Genomic DNA, 20,392 nt, shown 5'->3' with positions numbered 1-20,392 from the left:
ATGAGCTTTATCCATGTTGTTTCGTGCTAATAGTAGTACATTCTTTCTCTTTATTGCAGAGTACTGTATGAATATACTAATGTACCACAACTATCCTTTTTATTTTTGTTGGGCATCTAAAAGTTTTTATAAGAAGACTAAATTTAATTTTTAGATCCCAAATGAACATCTTCGCTCACTACATTTCATGTACTAAAATACTATTTGCATATTAGCCTTCTTATACTTTAAGTATTAGCACATTGCCAGGCAACACTTATTTGGCGCTGACCAGGTCTACAGTGCTGAACTATATAACAGAATGATAAAACCAAAGACAGGTTTTCTCAGAAAGAGCACTTCAGAGTATAACAATGTTTAAGATGACCTTTTGTGAATCAATAAAATATGGTATCTAATGGATTGATCTTAAAAGTAATGAACTCATGTAATTATATCATAGAACTATTGTGAATAGGGAAAAAAGAATAAGAACTGGTCCAAGTGGGATAGAGAAGGCTAATTCTCATAGTCTGATGGACTCTGTAGATAATGATAAAATAAATTTTAAACTCTATTATTAGTCAACATTTATTGAGTCTTTACCAATTGTCAGGCACTATGCTAAGCCCTTTATATGTATTCTTTCATTTAATCCTCACAACAATCCTATGAGAGGTGGTACTATTATGTCTATTTCATAGATGAAGCAACTTGAGATTTAGAAAGGCAATAAGGAAACTACTGAGTGGAAACTCCTGGACTTAAGTCAAGGTCTCAATGACACTAAAATCTTATTTTTTTTTTTTTTTTGAGAGGGAGGGAGGAGGGCAGGACAGAGGAAAAAGGAGAGAATCTCAAGCAGACTTCCCATTAAGCCTGGAGCTCTATGTGGGGCTTGATCACAATCCTGAAATCATGACCTGAGCTGAAATCAAGAGTAGGATGCTTAACTGACTAAGCCTCCCAGGCACCCCTAAAATCTTAATTTTTAACCATTAAGCAAACTTTCCCCTGCAGAGTCATTCCCTTATAAATAAAAATTTTATTTGTAATTTATTTACATATGTACACTGAGTATATGCCAAAACACTGTTCACATTAGTAAACCAAATGGATAAAAAAAAAATCCTGCCTTTATGGTGTTTATATTCTAGTAGAAGGACACTGACAATAAAAATGGAGACAATAAATAAGTAGATCACCCAGCTATGTTTGAAGATGAACAGTGCTATGGGGGAAAAGAACAGATGAAGTAACTGGAAGTGCACAGTTCTTTGTTTCTTTATTTTTTCCCTGAACCCCAGCAAAACTCAACTCTGGATATGTACAGTTTTATAGTTTTTGTAGCAGGAGGTGAGTTCAGAGAAGCAGGACAGAGGTATAGTGAGTGGGAGCATGTGGCTAATATACAGCCTGGTAGGTCCTTTTTAAAATTTTTGCCTTTGAGTGAAGGGGAAACCACCCTTCTTCTCCAACTAAATCTTGGCTAGTTGCCATATGCTTCCCTGAATATATCTTAAAAGGGCACATTGTAATTGTTTAAACAGAAGAGTGAAACTATGTACCACCAATTCTACCTTTTTAACGATAGACTTTGGAGGAAGGAATCATCAAATATAACTTCTCCTAAAGCAATGCTATCTTTAATTATCACTATTTGTGAACTGATATAAAACAATGACTATCAATCAATTGAGGTCTCTAAGCTCCAAGAATATTAATCAAGATTTCCTCTAACAATGAGGCAATCTCTGGGAAGATGTAGGTTGAAAGGCCAGCTTCAGAGTAAAATAATATTCTCTATTCACAATGAGGTCAGATGGAGTTTACTCAGTAGCCCTGATGTCTCCTTTTCAATAGACAAACAATGAACTGAAATAAGAAAATTGAAGAATGACTTCTTTTAGATATAAATTAATTACAATTTGTTCATAATATAATGCAGTGTCTCAACTGTTATCACTTTAAAATATAACTACTATATGATGTGTTGATGACAATGGAATGGAAAAGCCACCAGTATTAACTTCTTATGACTATCTACATCTTTCACATTTTATGACCTTTGCCTGAAAGTCATAGATTAGATATAAGGAAGAATTTCTGACAGTGTGGGTACTAAAAGTAAGTTACTGACAAAAGTTATGAAAACATCTTAAAGATCTTTCAGGAAAAGCACAAATGTTCACCCTCAGGGACAATTTGGTACTCTCCTATCTGCAAGCAGGAATATAAAGAAGAAAACTCTTTAGGCTTCATTTCTCTTTGTTATTCTTTAAAATAAAAAAAGCTTTCACTGCATCCTTTTTTTCTTTTGCTCTAGAATTGCATTTCTTTATAATCATCCACTCTCTTCTGCTAGATGTGAGATTCAAATTTGCTATGACATTATAAATATGTATTCTAACTGCTTTCATTATCATCAAAATAATGCTACCATATTGATTAAAAACTGAAACTGTTTTAAGGAGAATTCTCAGAGCTCTGCCTAAATTAGGTGAAGAAATGATATCATTTAATCAGCTACATACTTAGCTATGTTTTGTTTTATCTGTTACCTAGATGAGGGGTTTATCTTTCATGCAAAATGCAATCAATATGTCTATGTATGTCTGCAACTCTCTTGGAAATGCATCAAAAAATAAGATGGGTTGATGGCTGGGTGAATGGATAAACATGTGGTAAAGCAAATACAGAACAATGTTAACAACTACAGAACTTAAGAGGTGACTAGATGAATGTTTACTGTAAAATTGTTTCAACTTTTCTATATGTGTTTGAAATTTTTAATAATAAATGATTGGGGAAAATGCAATTATATTTGAAACTGTTTTAAATGGTATGGTAGAAATGTCCATAACAAAGGATAATTCTGAAAAAAAACCTGCAAGATGTTGCTGATTATATTTAATGAATTGCAGGGGATTGAGGGGAAAGATTTCCATAACACCTTTCTCTATCTCCAGAAAAGTCCCCCAAACTTACACTTTTATTGAGAAATGGAGGCAGGCAAAAAGGTTTGAAAACTCTATAGGGAAAGTAGTTTCTTTGACTGAATTCTGAAGAGCAAAAACTGAAATCCCTTCAGTATCTAAAGAGAATATTACCTTACCTACCCAGGATAACTTCATTTTCAATACAGATTTCCTGAAAGAACATAAACTACTCCTTCTTTTCGATTAATTACTCCTTTTGGCACTGTCCTTTCCCTGTAAATCTACCTGAAATTACTCAAAGCAAATCTGACAAAAACACATAAAAAAGGAACAGTGTGTTGGAAAATTTACCTACTTGACAGAATGCATATGAGGTATATGTGAACTGTGTCATAAATCTTTTAACATAAATAACTTTCTGAAGTGGCATGAACAAGGCATGTTTTTGTTTGACATTCTGTCAAGCCTTTTGGTAGTCATCTAAAACACACCACACCCTGCATCTCATAAAGATAGAAAAAAGTACCTCATAACTCAAAGAAATTGCTAAGCTACCAGTGTATATACATAATGATCTGTTTAACAAACATTTACTGAATACTATGTGCCAGACACCGTGCTAAACCTTAGGGATGAGAATATAAGATACAGGACCTAACTATGAAATTGATGGTTTGGTAAGGAAGATACACAAACAGACAATTACAAAGCACTTAAGTGATTGATAAGTATATGCGCAGTATTACCCTAACTGAAAGCAGATACCTAACCTAGCACATGGATCTCTGGAAAGGCTTCCTAAACTTAGTCTTTTTTTTTTTTTTTTTTTTTTAAGATTTTATTTGAGAGAGAGCTCACCTGTGTGCATGATCGGGGTTGGGGCAGGGGTAAGGGCAGAGGGAAAGGGAGAAGCAGCCTTCCCAATGAGCACAGAGTCCAAGATGCTCAGACATGGGGCTCGATCCCAGGACCCCACGATCATAACCTGAGCCAGAATGAGAGGCTTAACTGACTTAAGCCATCCAGGCACCCCTAACCTTAGTCTTACAGAATGAGTAGCAGTGATCTAGGAAAGAGAGAATGGGAGAGAGTGAGTATTCTCTGCTGATATGGCAGCCTGACTAAAGTCATCACAAAGGAGAATGCTGTGAGCACAGAAGAGTACTGCTAGGGAAGAAGCTCATGATTCAGAGTGGAGAGACATGAGGCTAGAGAGAGGTAGGCAGTGGTCACTCCAGAGATGATCCTGTGGGATACGATAAAGAACCTGGACTTTCTCTTGGCTTCAGAAAGACTTTTTTAGAAGGGAATGACATTTTCAGACTGCATCTTAGTGAGGTCTTTCTGGACTGTGAAAGAAGTATGAATGTGAAGGAGACATGGTGACCAGCTGTAGGAGTGACATGAGGACCTAAGGAAACACTGTGATAGTAGGCATGGTTTCTATTAAGAGAGGCAGATATGTCAGATTTGATGCGGGGTAACTTCCAAGTGTCTGGCTAAAGATGATAATGCCTTCCATCCGAAGCAGGTAATATAGAAAGAAAAGCCAAGCTGAAAGGGAAGATGATGGGTTCGGCTTTGGATGTGTTGAATGTGATATGCCTCTGGGTTATCTAGGTGATTTCCAGCAGAAAGTTAAATACAGGAGGCTGAAGGGGAGGTCTGAATGGGAGGCTAAAATGTGAGTCAGCAAAATACTAGAGATAGTCAAAATTACATATTCAGAGTTTTATTTTCAATTTCAATTTCAGTCTTTCTAACAGGTATGTATTAGTTTCTCACTATGGTTTTATTCCTTATTTCCCTAATGTCTAATGATGTTTAGCATCTTTTCAAAGCTTCTTTGAGATTAGTGTACCTCCTTTGGGGATTTATTTATCTTATTCTCTGTGAGATTCTTGTTCAAATTCTTTGCCTCTTTAAAAATTTAAGGTGTTTTCTTATTTTTGCCTTTTGAGTGTTATTTATGTATTCTTGATACAAGTCCTTTACCAAATATATGCTTTGCAAATATTTTCTTCCCTTGTGTGTCTTCAACAGTGCCTTTTGAAGGACATACGTTTAATCTCACTGAACTTCAATTTCTCAATTGTTTCTTTCCTACATCATGCTTTTGGTGTTGCACCTGAAAAGTCTTTGCCCAAGTAAAATCACATGTATTTTTTCTCTACGAAGTTTTATGGTTTTATGTTTTCCATTTACATCCATGATCCATTTTGAATTATTTTTTGTTTTTGGTATGAAGGATGGATGGATGTAATGATACTGGATAGGCTTAGCCATGAAAACTGTATTAAATGAGAGATGCAAAGGGTAGATGGAAACTAGGAAAAAAAATCAAAATAAAGGCTTATGAAACAGGAACTGGGCAAAAAAAAAGACTCAAGGCATTGTCTGAAAAGTAGCAGGAAAATTCTGAATAATCAACACTGCCTACTAAGATAAACAATGGAAATTGTCTTTTTAACTTGGATGAGGTCACTAGTGACCTTACCAAGAGCATTTACAGTCAAAACAAACCATTCCGATATCGGAACTACATCTAACCAACCACTTGATAGGAATTCCCCCTGTGGAAGCAATTGAAGTTTGAAATTCCTGAGCACTCTTAAATGTCACTTTTCTAGGCACAGGGGCATGGCCGGGGCGGGGGGAACGTCTGGGCTTCCCGACAATGAGGATGACTGAGGCATATCCCAGTCACACCCCTCGGGGCACTCCGGAATGAGGTCTTGGGGTTGGGGGCAAACCCCAAGCATCATCGCCCCGCTGGGAAATCAGGATCACACTGATGGCCAGATTCGCTAAACTGACACCTCACCAGGGAGGCAGCTGGTTAAACAACAGCAGAATGTAAAGGCGAGGTTGGAAATATCTGCACTCGGGCAAACGCGGGAAATTAGAAAAGTCCCTCCCACCCGCCACCCATTCGTGTGACTGGAAGAGGAAAGGCGCACGGCGACGGGCTCCGCGGCCAACCTCGGGGCCAGCTCCTCCCGGGCGAAGAGCTCCTGCACTTACCCTGTCCTGGGATGGGGATGTGTAAAGCCACGGGCTAAGGGAATCGCGGGTACTCCCCGTCTTTTACCAGAGGTCATGCTGGGGGGCTCTGGTTGGACTCCCTTGGCCAACTCACCTCTCCCCCACCGCCCGGAGTGGGCGGGCCGCTTCTGGTCCAGTTCTCCCTAATCCCCGCCCCCCACCCCCAGAGGCCCGCTTGCCCGCCCCACCAGCTAGTCGTAAAGTGCAGTAAAGGCGCCATCATTTTGCGGCACCGTAGGTGAGGCCGGCGGCGTGCGTATTCGCTGTGCGCGAATCCGCCCGTTCGGTAGCTGGTATTTCGGAAAAGCTGCGCTTAGCAGTTTGGGGACCCAACTACAGTTTTTAGAGGGTAACTAACTGCTCTTAGTTTGGTGTAACGAGAAAAAGGGGAGATGGGGTTCTTTAAAAAATTCATCCCAGAATCCATATTTAAGAGGAGTGAAGTAAGGTCCTCAGACCTCGCTTGTGACTTGCCGTTCCTTCTTGTGCTATCTTGGTTTTCATTTTCATGTTCATCGCCAGATTTTACGTATCTTCCGTGTAGCTGACGCTTGTTTTTCTTGTTCACTTCGTCCTGCAGTCTTCATCCCCCTGGACTTTGAAATGCTTTATTTGATCGGCTTGGGCCTGGGCGATGCCAAGGACATCACAGTCAAGGGCCTGGAAGTTGTAAGACGCTGCAGTCGAGTGTATCTAGAAGCCTATACTTCAATCCTGACTGTAGGGAAGGAAGTCCTGGTAGGTGGTTAAGGTTCTTCAGTTCCTGGGAAGAAAGCTAACAGCTGATTTTCATTACGCTAAGCTGAGCCCAATTTTCAGGTCTACTTGTTTAAATCCTTTAAAATATATCCCTGCTCATTAAGGATCACAGGAATGGGAATAATACAACAACGAAGTGGCTTGGAAAATGAAAGGATGCTTTGTCTTACTTTACAAGTCTAATTTTGTGGCTTTCGCTAATAAATAGGAAAGTTATTTTACACTCCTGGGGATAGTTATCAAAATCCCTTACTTCATGAGATAGTCAAATTTTTTTCTGAGTTGAGCGCTAATGAGGTACTGACATAGCCTTAATGAGTTGGTTATATATTCAAAAACCAAGCTGAAAGCTTCTGCCTTTGAAGTATTTCCATAGGGAATGGTAATCGCCTTTCTGTCAGTACCCTATCCAGAGAGGTCTTAACTTTAAGAAGACTGCCGGTAAGGCTAATATACATAGTCTCCTATGAGACTCTCTCTCGTATATACGAGAGAGAGAGAGAGAGTGAGCCTGGAACTTAATAAATACCTTAGGATTTGTTAATGTATCATACATTTAGCTTGCTGTTGTTAAGGGCTCTACACTTTGGAGGAGGGGTTAAGTAGTTCAGGTTCATTGTCAAACTCCAAATAGAATGTAAATTAAGATGAAGAGAGTGATGGATATGTTACAGGAGGAGGGAGAGGATTTTAGCTGGTCTATCAAGGCTTCTGAACAAAAAGGTGACCTACAGAATTTCAGGTCTTACGTTCTCTCCGATTCACAAGCCCAGAGAATTCTCCTCTCCCAAGTTACTTCAAAAATCTTAAGGAATATTTAAAAAAAAAAAAATCTTAAGGAATTAAAGACTGCTACTTGAATTGGTCATGCACTGATGTGGAAGTTGTGTCTAATGGCCAGCTTTGATTTGTTGACTCTGATTTGTTGGTTTGGAACCAAAGTATCTCAGTTCAAGATAATAAATATTCCTCTCTTACAGTGATCAGGGAAAACTAGAATGAACTTAAATTCATCCAAGAGAATAGAGACAGATAGTAAGTCAGCGTTTCTATAGGATAAGGTGTCATGGCATGGCATAGAGGAAAGTTGGACCTGACTTTGTCTTCTTTGTTACATGTTACCATGTCACCTTGGACAAGTCCTTTAGCCTTAGTTTTTTTTTACTTTGTGAAATGGGGATAATAATGCCTACCTCATAGGTTCTTAACGTAGTACCTGTAGCAGAAATGTTGAGAAATGGTAGTTGTTAATGGACATTTCCAGATTTCTTTAAACCTCAGTAGCTTCATTTGTGAAAATGGAGACAATAACCAATTGGAGGGTTATATAGGATTTTATTAAGATGATGTATTTGAAAGTGCTTTATAAACTTTAAGTGCTAGCTAAATGGTAATTTTGGTTGCTTTAATTTTTACAAGTTTTTTTTTTTCCCCAAAACGTATTGTTGGGGCTGGGCCCAGCCTCACCTACAGGTAACTTATGTGTACTTTGTTAAGGTGCTGGACTATCTGTTCCTTCACAATAATAAGTGCTAATATTTATAGAAGGCTTACTATGCACTGTTCTAAGTGTTTTATATGTAGAACAGGATTACCTCTGTAATTACTCTGTAACTACTGCTCACATTTTATAGGCACAGAGAAACTTGCCCAAGGTAATACAGACAATAAGTGATAGAGACAGAATATAAGCCAAGACAGTCCTGAGTTGAGAAGCACCATTTTTAACATTTGTACCATAGAATGTCTGTCTATACTCCAGGATGGATAATAGCTTTACAAAATAATGATTTCAGAGAATGTCCCGAGAGAAGGTAGGATTCAAGCAAAATGCTTTGTGTATCACAAAGTTCCACCGGTCTGCTCTTCATAACCTCCTCCGGGTCCTTAGTTCATGTTTTTCCCTGAGCAACTGGCTGTGCAACATCAGCCACCTTAAAGACTCTTTTCTGGAATAAAGTAAGGTATAAATAAATTCATGCCTTATATTGCCTAGTAAAATCTCAGAGCCACTTTCTCTTCAGTGACTTTATTTCCTTTCATTTCTACCTTTTTTTAAAAAGAAATTGATTTTTAGAAAAATTGTTATGTGTTCATACCTATATTTACAATCTGGTCTCAATAACTAGATAATTACTGTGTAGCAGATAAAAAAGATTGGAAAAGTCTATTTTCCTCATGAATATGTGCTTGCTTTTATCAATAATCACACAAAATAGTATTTTATAAATGGCATACATGGATGTTGCTGAAGAAATCTTGAATTTTGGGTACCTGGGTGGCTCAGTTGGTTAAGCATCAGACTCTTGGTTTTAGCTCAGGTCATGATCTCATAGGTCCTGAGATGGAACCCCAGTCATGCTTTGCACTCCATGGAGAGTCTGCTTGAAGATTCTCTCCCTCTGCCCCCTCCCAACCCTCCTGTGCTATATCTCTCTCTCTCAAATAAATAAATAAATCTTTATTTTTTATGGTTTTTTAAAAGGATTTTATTTATTTGAGAGAGAGACTGAGCAAGAGAGAGCACAACCAGGGGAGGGGCAGAGGGAGAAGGAGGAGCAGACTCCCTGCTGAGCAGGGAGCCCCATGATGTGAGACTTAATCCCAGGATCCTGGGATCCTGGGATCATGACCCAAGCCAAAGACAGATGCTTAACTGACGGAGCCACCTAGGCGCCCTCAAATAATTAAGTAAATCTTTTTTTAAAAAGTCTAATTTATCTTTTCTTACATTGAAAGCTGTTGTTTTCAAATTGCCAAATAGGTAGTATTGTATATATGTTCTGTATTATTCAAAAGTTAATTAAACTAGAGATTTTGAATCCAGGAAAGAGGTTTAGTGTATACACTTTGAATTTTGGGGCACTTTCTGTGAATAAATTATAATTTTATGTGCCATTTGGTATAATATACCTGTAGTGCCTTATACAAAGAAGCATAAGCTATGGTCTTTGTTCTCAAGTAGTTCATGATTCATCTGTATTATACTCAGGAAAACTTAATAATGGGAGATTTAAATACAATTCATGACAACAGTGAGAAGAAGAAACTAAAATTATATTGCTGGGCAGAACTTAGATGATCTTATTTAAGCCAGTATTATTTTCATGAATTAAATAGTAGAAGCTGTCTCAGATATTAAGTAATTACTGGCTATTAGTTACAATTGAAATACATATAAGAAGATCACTTTAGGTCGTGGTGGTCAGAGAATACTATGGAATAGATGGTATTTGAGCTGTCTCTTAAAATAATGCGTCCCAGTCTTTTTGTTTTGTTTTTTCGTTTTCATGGTCTAGATAGAAAATGCTAATATTTATACAGCTCGGTAGGGTAAATAGATGAAGCTGCTTTGGCCAAAGGGGGCTAACCTTGGGGCTGTAGCTATCATGCAGAAAGCAGAGGTGATCACTAAGCTCTGTCTGTCAGTTCCTCATTTGGTTTTTTGGTCTTTTGCCTTTTTTTTTTTTTAAGATTTTATTTATTTATTTGACAGAGATCATAAATAGGCAGACAGGCAGGCAGGGGGTGCGGGGAAGCAGGCTCTTTGCTGAGCAGAGAGCCTGATGCGGGGCTCAATCCCAGAACCCTTAGATCATGACCTGAGCTAAAGGCAGAGGCTTAACCCACTGAGTCAGCCAGGCACCCCTGTCTTTTGTTTTTTTTTTTAAGTAGGCTCCACATCCAACGTGGGACTTGAACTCACAAGCCCCATGATTCTGAGATCAAGAGTTGCATGCTCTACCAATTGAGCCAGCCAGCCACCCCTGTGCCTAATCTGTAGTACATGTAAAGTTTTGCAGTCAACCAAGGTTCAGTGACCTTGGGCAATCACTTAACTTTGTGTTCTTTTTTTCATTTCTTAAACAGAGATAAAAATAGGGACTGTCTCATAGATTGTGGTGAAGATTAAATGAATTCATATGCCTAAGTTCTTAGAACTATGCCTGACCCAGAGTGATCTAATGTAGACGTATTAAAATTTTGTTAGTATAGATAAGACTTGATAAAGAGAAGAAAAAGAGATAGGTACTATGGATAAGATTTGGTAAAGGGAAGAAAAAGAGTATTCCTTACTAAAGAAAAAATAATTGTGAGCAAAAGCATGGAGGAGATAATCACAATAATTTGCTATACTTGTTCTTGGGCATCACGAAAATAATTTCCTTTTCTTCAGTGTGTCATTTCCCTCTCTTTTCTTCCTAATCTACTTCATCTGGATACCAGCTCACTCTGTCCTTGTCCTCCTATCCAGCTGCTTGATAGTGGAGAGATGGACTTGCCACTGAGAAAACTGAGGCAATCGTCTGTAACCTTTATTAACTTCCCATTTGTCCTTCCCTTAAATCTGAATCTGTCTTACCCCAAGTCTTAGAAAATGACTTGTTAGATGAGGTTTTCAGTGTGTTGAAGACAACTCTACTAGGTGTGTTTTTTCCAAACATCTTCCTTCCTCTGAAACCTTATTCCCATCAATTATTCTTTCCTTGTTATGTTTGATATATATTAACATCCTTCTCCCCTCAGCTTGAAACCATATTCAGATTTTGTTCATTCTGAAATCTCTCCCCTTTTCAACATCTCTTCTCCATAGTTATTATTGTTTCTGTCTCTTTATCCAAAGCCCTTTGAAGAAGCGGTATACTTTTCTTGTCCCTATTTCACTCATGTCTCAGACTCCTGCAAGTTGACTTCCATTCCTCTGAAATATTTCTGTTTGTTGAACAATTATTTAGTAGCTGAGAATGCCACAGGATAGATTTCACTTCTTGTTTTACTTCTGACATAGTTAATCACTATTTGAAACTGGCTTTCATGACATTACTTTCTCTTGGTTTTACTTGTACTTTTCCAATTTTTTTCAGTCCCTTTCGTAAGCCCTTATTTCTCTGTTCCTTCTTTCAGTGTTAGAGTGTTTGGGGTTTTCTTTGGGTTTTGTTTTCTTTTTTAGGTATCTTACTTCTAGCCTCTACTTTTCTATTTTTTTTTTTTCAAACTAGTTAATACTTTAAATGGCATAAAATCTAAAAGATAGTAAATGGTATATACATTGAAAGATTTCTATCCTGGTTCCCCTTCCTGGAAGCAGTTATTGCTAATTGCTTATGTATCTTTCCAGAAATACCCAAAAGCAATTTTAATTTTGAATTTTTACCCTGTCCTCCTTACAAAACCTGTCACCCTAAAGCAGGAATGAATTTTGAGTTTTGCCTTGATTTTCATGAGTGGAGAAGATTAGGGGTGATACTGTACAAAAACTGTCTAATCAGTCATTGAATAATACATAAATGTAAAATTATTTGTTAAGTAATACTGCCCTTTTTTAACCCTGCCCCTTCCCTGACTCTTACTAGGTTCCGTGCTCTTAAAACACTTAATGATGTGGTAGGTAACTCCCCACTAAACGTTATAAGCCACAGGACAGGGGCCACATATGTCTTATTCACCACTGTTTCTCAACATCAGGCCTAGAATTTGGTGTGGAGGTTGTGCACAAGAAATCTTCTTCGAGTGAGTGAATGAATAAATAACGAGGTAGATAAATTAAAAAGAATGTAATACCAGATTTCTTACTGGTTGTGCTTTCTTTTCTTTTTAACCTCCCCCTTCCCTAGGAGGATCAGCCATTTGGTTATACTGGAGTGTTTGGGTATGTGTGCACAGGTGTGCATATGTGGATAATTTTTTAAAAATAAACGTGTTTCAGTTAAATGATGAAATGTTTCTTAGGTAGGATAAGTGATAAATATGGAGAGATATATGATAGAAGTCTTGAGAGTGGGGTTTTTTGTTAAATCATTTATAAAATATTGGATAGGATTTAGGATTACTGCTAGCATTAAGCTAGTAGCATGTGCCTTTTGATCTTAAATGTTTGTTCAGGAAAAAATAATCATTTCCTTCAATTTTCAGTAATCATATGTGTCTTCTTATATATATGTGAATATAAATGTTCTGCCACTAATAAGTTTTCTGGGCTCATGAAATTGAAGTAAGTTATATACAAATTCATGATTAAGAAAAAATAACATGGTAAAAGTAAAAATAAGGAGAATATTTTTCATCAAACATTGTTGTCATTGGGAACTTCTAGAGCATTATCTCTGAGAAGATATGCAGAAAAAGGGAAGGGGTCTTTTTTCACATTTAGGGACCAATTCTAGTTAAGTATTAGGCAATAATTATCAGAGTTGGTACTATGACCTTTATCTTCAAATGCTTAGTCATTTGTTTATTTTCTCTTGCTTGACAGGTATTATTGAGTACAGCAATCCTTGTAATATTTGACATCTGATATAAACCTTATAACTCAAACAGACTTCTCAGCATGTAAGAAATAGTATTTGTCTATGCATTCACTTTTACTATATTTGAATTACATAATACTCCACAGGAAATCAGTTAATAAGATTCATGACCTTGCATAATCATTTGTAACCACTACCACATGACCATTAGCACACTAGTTCACTCTCTCTACTTACATGCTGCCACTCCAGTTAAGGTCAGCCTCCTGGGTTTATTTTTTAGAGTTGAACTTCGGGGGATTGGTTCACAAAGCACTTTATCCTAGAGCCTTCCTTTATAATTAGAATTTTTTTTTCTTTCCTCTACAAGTCTACCTTTTTAGCAGGATCTGACAGTTTTAAATTAATATTTCCTGCAATTATATAGCAATATTTGCTGCTTTTGTAGGTAACTAAATCTTAATTTTCTGTTTTTTTCTTATTGAATCTACCTTTTATTTTATTCAGGGTCCTGTAGGTTTTCCTATGGAAAATTTAATAAAACCTAAATTACCATGTGTGTTTATAATTATTATTTAACATAGTCTGTATTATTCTGTTTCTGAATTAAAGCTCATGCATGCTTGTTCTCTGTTCATTCTACAATGTTCTGCCTGATCTGTTAGACTCAAATTTAGAGGTAAATTTAAAATGCAGAAAGCCTCAGATGTTAGGTCTGCCTCCTCTTGGGATATTAAGATAGCCCCAAAGACAGAGTTTAATTGCAACATGATATAGAGTGCTAGCTCACTGAGGAGTCCTATTCAGTGATCTGTGTTTGGATGGTTGCCAAGATTTGCACCAGCCTCAGACAAAGATTGATAGCATGTGTGCGTGTGTGTGTGTGTGTGTGTGTACGTACATGTGTTGAAATGGTCACCTGCTGTCTCATTTTGATATTGAACTTAAATCTGTAGGAGGAGTTTTATGGAAGAAAATTGATTCTTGCTGATAGAGAAGAAGTGGAACAAGAAGCTGATAATATTTTAAAGGATGCCGATATCAGTGATGTTGCATTCCTTGTGGTTGGTGATCCATTTGGGTAAGTAAAAGCAGGTATTTTGAGTTTTAATTTATTTGCTTTTTAAAAAAAAAATCAGTTAGAATTACTCTGTTATATTTAAAACCTTTTATTTTCCAGGTCCTAATAAAGGACTAGGTTTATCTATGTTCTAAAATTTCATTAACTTTAATTATCTTTGAGCTTAATGAAGAAAATCTGCTTGATAAGGATGTCATCATATTTATCACTTACATTGGTTAGTTAGTGTCAGTTCTAAAGTTTGTATCATTGTTCCTGCTGTTCTTTTAGAAGGTAACTTAGGGCATCAAATAACTTTACTATATTATTATTAATAAGTTTATTATATTATCAAGAGTCATACGTACCATTTATTTTGCAGGTAAATCACAAACATCTTCTACTTCTTTTTTCTTAGACTTCCCCCGCCTTTTTTAATCACCTCATTTTTAGCAGTATTGTCACTTGCCTTGAGTTTAAAATCTGTCCAGCTTCAAATTTCAATTTCTTATATCCGTTGGGAGCTCTTTTCTTCCCTGTTACTAAAAAGATGGGTTTCTACTTGTCCAGTTAAGCATCATCAATCTCTAATGTCAAGCCAAACATAGGAGTTCTTTGTTTCCAGCTGGTGACCCAAGATTTATGTCACAGATTTAAGGAACATAAGGACAATTAAATCACTCTGAATTCACCACCAAGGATGCTTTTCAAAAGAATGGAGTTACATGTGCATGTGTCTGTCAAAAAAAGTAATTTACATCAATGTGGTATGCCAGAGATTGTGTTACATATTTTTTCTTTAATTTTTTAATTTTTTTATAAACATATAATGTATTTTTAGCCCCAGGGGTACAGGTCTGTGAATCGCCAGGTTTACACACTTCACAGCACTCACCACAGCATACCACACCCCCCCACAATGTCCATAACCCCACCACCCTCTCCCTGTGTTTCATTGTTATACTTGGTTGCAAATGACATTGTGCAATCACATATTTTTAAAATGTCCAAATTGTTTTCTGTAAAAGTAAGTCTTCCTCCAAATTAGCAGTACCTATTTTCCTTTTTTTTTTTTTTTTCCCCAAGATTTTTATTTATTTATTTGACAGAGAGGCAGAAAGAGCACAAGCAGGGAGAGCAACAAGCAGAGGGAGAAGGAGAAGCAGGCTCCCCACTGAGCATACAGCCCAGTGTGGGGCTCCATCCTAGAACCCTGGGATCATGACCCAAGTTGAAGTCAGATGCTTAACCCACTGAGCCACTCAGGAGTGCTTTTTTCTTTTCTTTTTTTAAGCCACAAAATAGCAAAAGGTAATGAAAAAAACTTATATATTAAATGTCTTGAAATTCTCTTAGGATATTCTTATTGCACTGGATTCTGGCCAAAATCTCTCTTTTTTTTTTTTTTTCAAAGATTGATTTTTTTATTTACTTATTTGACAGAGAGAGAGATCACAAGTAGGCAGAAAGGCCAGCAGAGAGAGGGGGAAGCAGGCTCCCCGCTGAGAAGAGAGCACAATGTGGGGCTTGATCCCAGGACTCTGAGATCATGACCTGAGCTGAAGGCAGAGGCTTTAACCCACTGAGCCACCCAGGTGCCCCATATTTTATTTTTCTAATCACTAATTTTGATTGCATTTTACAGAACTATTTTTCCATGACAATTTAAAACTTAGAAAGTATTAGCTTTTCACTAGTATGAGAAGCACTGCTTTTGAGTTTCCTTTTTTTTTTTTTCTTACGATTATTGGTTTGTTATATAATAAGGGATATGATAAAGGCTATAGAGGAACAACCAGATGAAGAGGTACATGAAGAGAGAAGAGTCCCAAGCATGGAAGCTTCTGTCCTGGAGTTGGAATGGGCCATCCTCCCGGCACATAGACGTGTTCACCAACCCAGATGCTCTTTGAATGCCATAGTTCAAGGATTTTTATGGAGGCTTCATCATGTAGACATGACTAATTATTAACCCAATATTTATATCGTTTTATTCCCAGTTCAGTACAGTAGCGTATTGCCTGGTCCCGATGTAGACCCATGTTGTGTTTAAATTTATATTTGTGAAACTACAATTTGGAAATCTTATTTGAGCTCAGAATGAGAGTTACTAGCTCCATCCTTTGGCCAGATATGAAAAATATTGTCCAACCTTCCCTTCTGCCTGTCCTTCTTGTCCTAAAGCCCACACTCATGCCAACCAGCTTCCCTTCCCTGATCATCTGCTTTCTCATTCTTTACATCTGTTCAAACTCTTTCCTTCAGTGCCCTTTGCTCTATATCTGATTGTCAAAAGTCCAGCCATCTTTTGAAGCCTAACTCAAATACCACATTCTCAGTGATGCAGTCATTTTTTACCCGGATCAGAAGTTCTATCTCTTCCTAACTGCTGACACTTCATTCATGTATTTTCATACATTGCTTCACAATGTATTTTTTTTTTTTTTATAAATGTGTACATCTACTCTTTAGGTTTGTAGGCTGTCCTTCACATTTGTATCTCTAGCTTACTTTACAATATAGTAGATATCAATTAAATAATAAGGTAAAGAGTTGTTTAATATTTTGCTTAGGGGTCACAAGAGACCAGGCATATCTTAGACTGACATTGTCTATTCAACAAATATCTTTGAAACATCTATCTCACGGCGGGAACTCTGACGTGCTGGATGTATGTTAGATGATAAAACATGGGGTTTATAGTTTAGTAGAGGAGGTCCACATCAATCAAAGAGAAAATAACATTTAAAATTTTGGTAGGCCTGTAAGGGAAAAAATAAGGACTAGCAGGAATAGGCTAATTTCTTTGGGGTCATATGGGAAATCCTTTTTGTTGGGGTAATTTAAGTAGGTATCTGAAAAATAAAAGGCATAGCAGAAGGGAAGAACACTGTAAGCAGAGGGAACTGCAAGACTGTATTCAAGGATCTGGAAGAGCACAGGGAGAAGGGCTGGGAGAGGGAGTGAGGAGTTCAAGAGGTAGGTGGGACCCAGATCATGTAAGACCTTGGAGGGGGTAGGAATTTTGTTTGAAGTACTCTGGTAGGGACACCTGGGTGGCTCTAGTCGGTTAAGTGTCTATCTTTGGCTCTGGTCATGATTCCAGGGTCTTGAGATCAAGTCCTGCATCGGGCTCCTTGCTCAGGGGGGAGCCTGCTTCTCCCTCTGCCTGCCCCTCTTTCTGCTTATGTGTGTGTACTCTGCAAAAAAATAAAATCTTAAAAAAAAAAAAAAGTGAAGTACTCTGGTCAATCTTTGAAGGATTTTGAGCAGGAAAAAAATCACAATCTGATTGACATTCTTAAATGACCACTCTGACTGCTTTCACTGAGTGCGTTTTAGGGAGGCAGGGTGGCTTTGGTAGAGGAGAGAAAAAGGCTAAGTGGAAAAGTTGAGAAGGAAGAATGCCAGTGTGTATGTAATAGGTGAAGAAGAGGAAAGAAGCAAATTTTCCAGAATTCCAGCTTTAGGAACTGATTAGTTGTTGGTGCCAGTTTTTGAAATGATGAAAACTTGTAGGGAAAATAATTGCAGAAGATAAGAATTGGTTCTGGAAATGTTTTAAATTTGAGATGTCTTGCAGACAATTTGATATCTGCTGCTAGAGCTCAAGGGAGGTGTTACCTGGGATATGTGGTTTTTGAAGTTATGAGTATATATCAGGGGAGAGGGAGAGGTAGGGTGTTTAAAACCAGAGAAATGAATGAAATCAGTAGGAAAGAACAAAGGGAAGAGAAGGTGATCAATCCTTAGGAGACTTGCATTCTGTGGTCTGTCAAGAGCCAGAGGAGGAAGAAAATCAGAGATGAAGGAATGGTTAATTCTGATATACTGAGAAGGTTGGATCAAGGATGAGGATAGAAAAGTGTAAACTTAAAGGCATAGAGATTGGAGTTTTTCATTGGTGGCTTTATGGGGGAGTTGGTGCTTGAGCTGGGTCTGGGTAGAATTCTGTAGGTGGAAATTGTAGAGGAGGTCAACGGGGTGAGAGGGGGAAGGGGAGAATTCCACATAAATGAAGAAAAGAGGCCTACCAGAAGTGCCTCAGTGATATTACTACCCTGCTCCAAATCCTTAAGTGACTTTAAATCTTTTAACAGTCTATCTCCTTTCTCCTTTGGCTACTCTTCTTTTTAAATATGTTAGAGCCCAGTTTACTTCTTTGCCATTTCATAAATGTTTTTGCAATATTCATACTCCATGTCTTTGCTCTACTTTTTTCTTAAAATAGACTTTTCTTACCAGTTTGTTTCTTTTATTCCCAATTTCATTGAGATTTCATTGACGTACAGCACTGTGTAAGTTTAAGGTACACAACAAAATGATTTGACTTATGACAAATCATTGATTACCTCAGTAAGTTTATGATTTATAACATCCATCATCCAAAAAAAAGAAAGGGGTGCCTGGGTGGCTCAGTGGATTAAAGCCTCTGCCTTTGACTCAGGTCATGATCCCAGGGTCCTGGGATAGAGCCCCACATCGGGCTCTCTGCTCAGCGGGGAGTCTGCTTCCCCCTCTCTCTCTCTCTGCCTGACTCTCTGCCTACTTGTGATCTGTCAAATAAATAAACAAAATTTAAAAAGAAAAAAAGAAACTATTTTTTTTTCTTGTCATGAGCAATCTTAGGATCCACTCTCTTAACAACTTTCAAGTATACCATACAACATGTTAACTCTAATCCTCCCCAGTTTCTACTCAGTAAAATAGATTAAGACCCTGTTCAGATGCTACCTCTTCCATGAATCCTCCATTATTTATTCAGAAGCAAGTGCCTTTCTTTCTTTTCTTTTCTTTTTTTTTTAAACTCCTAGACAATTAATTTGCTCTATGTCATTGACTAATCATGTAAAGTCTTATATTCAGAGTTGTGTAGTAATTATTTTCCTACAATTATTTTTCATTTACTCACTGGATTACTATTGAGAAACAGTTGTTGGGATATAGTGCTTGGGAGACGGTATGGTAGGGAATATGTACATTTTAATTGAGGTCGGAATTATGATTTGTATGCCTTAAATGGATAAACCAGGAAGAGAATAAAGAATGCACAAAGCACTGAAATTTTTCCTTACATATAACAATAAAAAATTGTTTACTTTTAAGCCCCTTTCCACGTATCCGAATAAAAACTTTAAAAAGAAGAGAAAATTACTTAAATTCCTAATTCTCGTATTTCTTAAATTGTAGTTTATATAACATATTTACCATTTAGTTCTTTTTAATTGTGCAATTCAGTAGCATTAAGTAGTGTAATCATCATCATTATCCACTCTTAAATTCCTGAAGAAGGTAATTGAAAGTCAGTTAAGTCAGTTGATGTAGTTCTTTTTCCCTTTTGTCCAGGTTATTGATAGAAATGTGGACATTAATCACATAAAGAATATAAATGACTTTTAAAAAAATATAAAATATATAAATATATATATATAAATATATTTAAATATATAAATATATAAAAATATAAATGACTTTTAAAAAAAAACAGTACATCGATAGACCCAACCCAGTCATGTGAGAGATGACAGTCTTAAGCTTACTGTCCTCAAAGAATAGTTGAACAGCTCTGAAAAACAATCTGAGGGGTTTGAAGTGGCAGGGGGGTGGTGGGTATTATAGAGGGCACAGCTTGCATGGAGCACTGGGTGTGGTGAAAAAATAATGAATACTGTTTTTCTGAAAATAAATAAATTGGGGAAAAAAAAAAAAGAACTATCAAAAGTAAAGACAAAAAAAAAAAAAAGAATAGTTGAACAGGATCATCATGAAACAAATTTCAATGATGGTTCCATTTTTTCATTCCATTCCTTATTTTAAAATGCTCTGTAACAGGGCACCTGGGTGGCTCAGTCGTTAAGCATCTGCCTTCAACTCAGGTCATGATCCCAGGGTCCCAGGATCAAGCCCCGTACTGGGCTCCCTGCTCAGTGGGAAGCCTGCTTCTCCCTTTCCCACTCTCCCTGCTTGTGTTCGTTCTCTTGCTGTGTCTCTTTCTGTCAAATAATAAATAATTTTTTTTTAAATGCTCTGTAACTATATGTATTTTATGATCATTGAACACATAGTTTTTTATCCATAATGTTGTGTACCTTTTCCTTCATGGCATACACATTCATAAAAACATCTTTATTCACTTGTCTTCTTTGTGCTTTTATGTAGGTGATTTGATTGTTTCCATTCCATGTAATGCATTTGAACACTACTTGGTATCTAGTAATTATCCAATAAATGTCAACATTATTACTTATTAGTCCATTTATTTCTCCAATATAAGTAAAGCTTCCATGTTTAGATTAATATATATGATCCTTTTTCCCTCCTTCCATTCTCCCTTCCCCACATTTTGGATTTTTTTTTTTTTC

The 20,392-nt window shown here is 37.1% G+C and overlaps 1 protein-coding gene and 1 long non-coding RNA gene across 4 annotated transcripts in view; one reads left to right on the top strand and one right to left on the bottom strand.

Annotated features, from left to right (window-relative positions):
- LOC122898774 overlaps positions 1–6,098 on the bottom strand; it is a 68,063-nt gene extending 61,965 nt beyond the window's left edge. Inside the window, exon 1 of one of the 2 annotated variants that reach the window (XR_006383054.1) lies at positions 6,058–6,098. This is a non-coding gene — a long non-coding RNA (uncharacterized LOC122898774). Of the gene's footprint in view, positions 1–5,942 lie in introns of both variants that reach the window. The other variant, XR_006383053.1, reaches the window with a different exon arrangement.
- Positions 6,099–6,214: 116 nt separating this feature from the next.
- Positions 6,215–20,392, top strand: part of DPH5 (diphthamide biosynthesis 5) — a 36,633-nt gene continuing 22,455 nt past the window's right edge. For both annotated transcript variants that reach the window (XM_044238778.1, XM_044238777.1), the window contains exons 1-3: positions 6,215–6,312; positions 6,544–6,701; positions 13,927–14,051. In XM_044238778.1, the coding sequence (XP_044094713.1) occupies positions 6,567–6,701; positions 13,927–14,051 (260 nt within the window). In that variant the 5' untranslated portion in view covers positions 6,215–6,312; positions 6,544–6,566. The remainder of the gene's footprint in view (positions 6,313–6,543; positions 6,702–13,926; positions 14,052–20,392) is intronic.

This window comes from Neovison vison, chromosome 2 (assembly GCF_020171115.1).
Source record: "Neovison vison isolate M4711 chromosome 2, ASM_NN_V1, whole genome shotgun sequence".
Classification (NCBI taxonomy): Eukaryota; Metazoa; Chordata; class Mammalia; order Carnivora; family Mustelidae; genus Neogale; species Neogale vison.
Note: the sequence above shows the minus strand (reverse complement) of the source record. Positions and strands in the feature narration are given on the sequence as shown.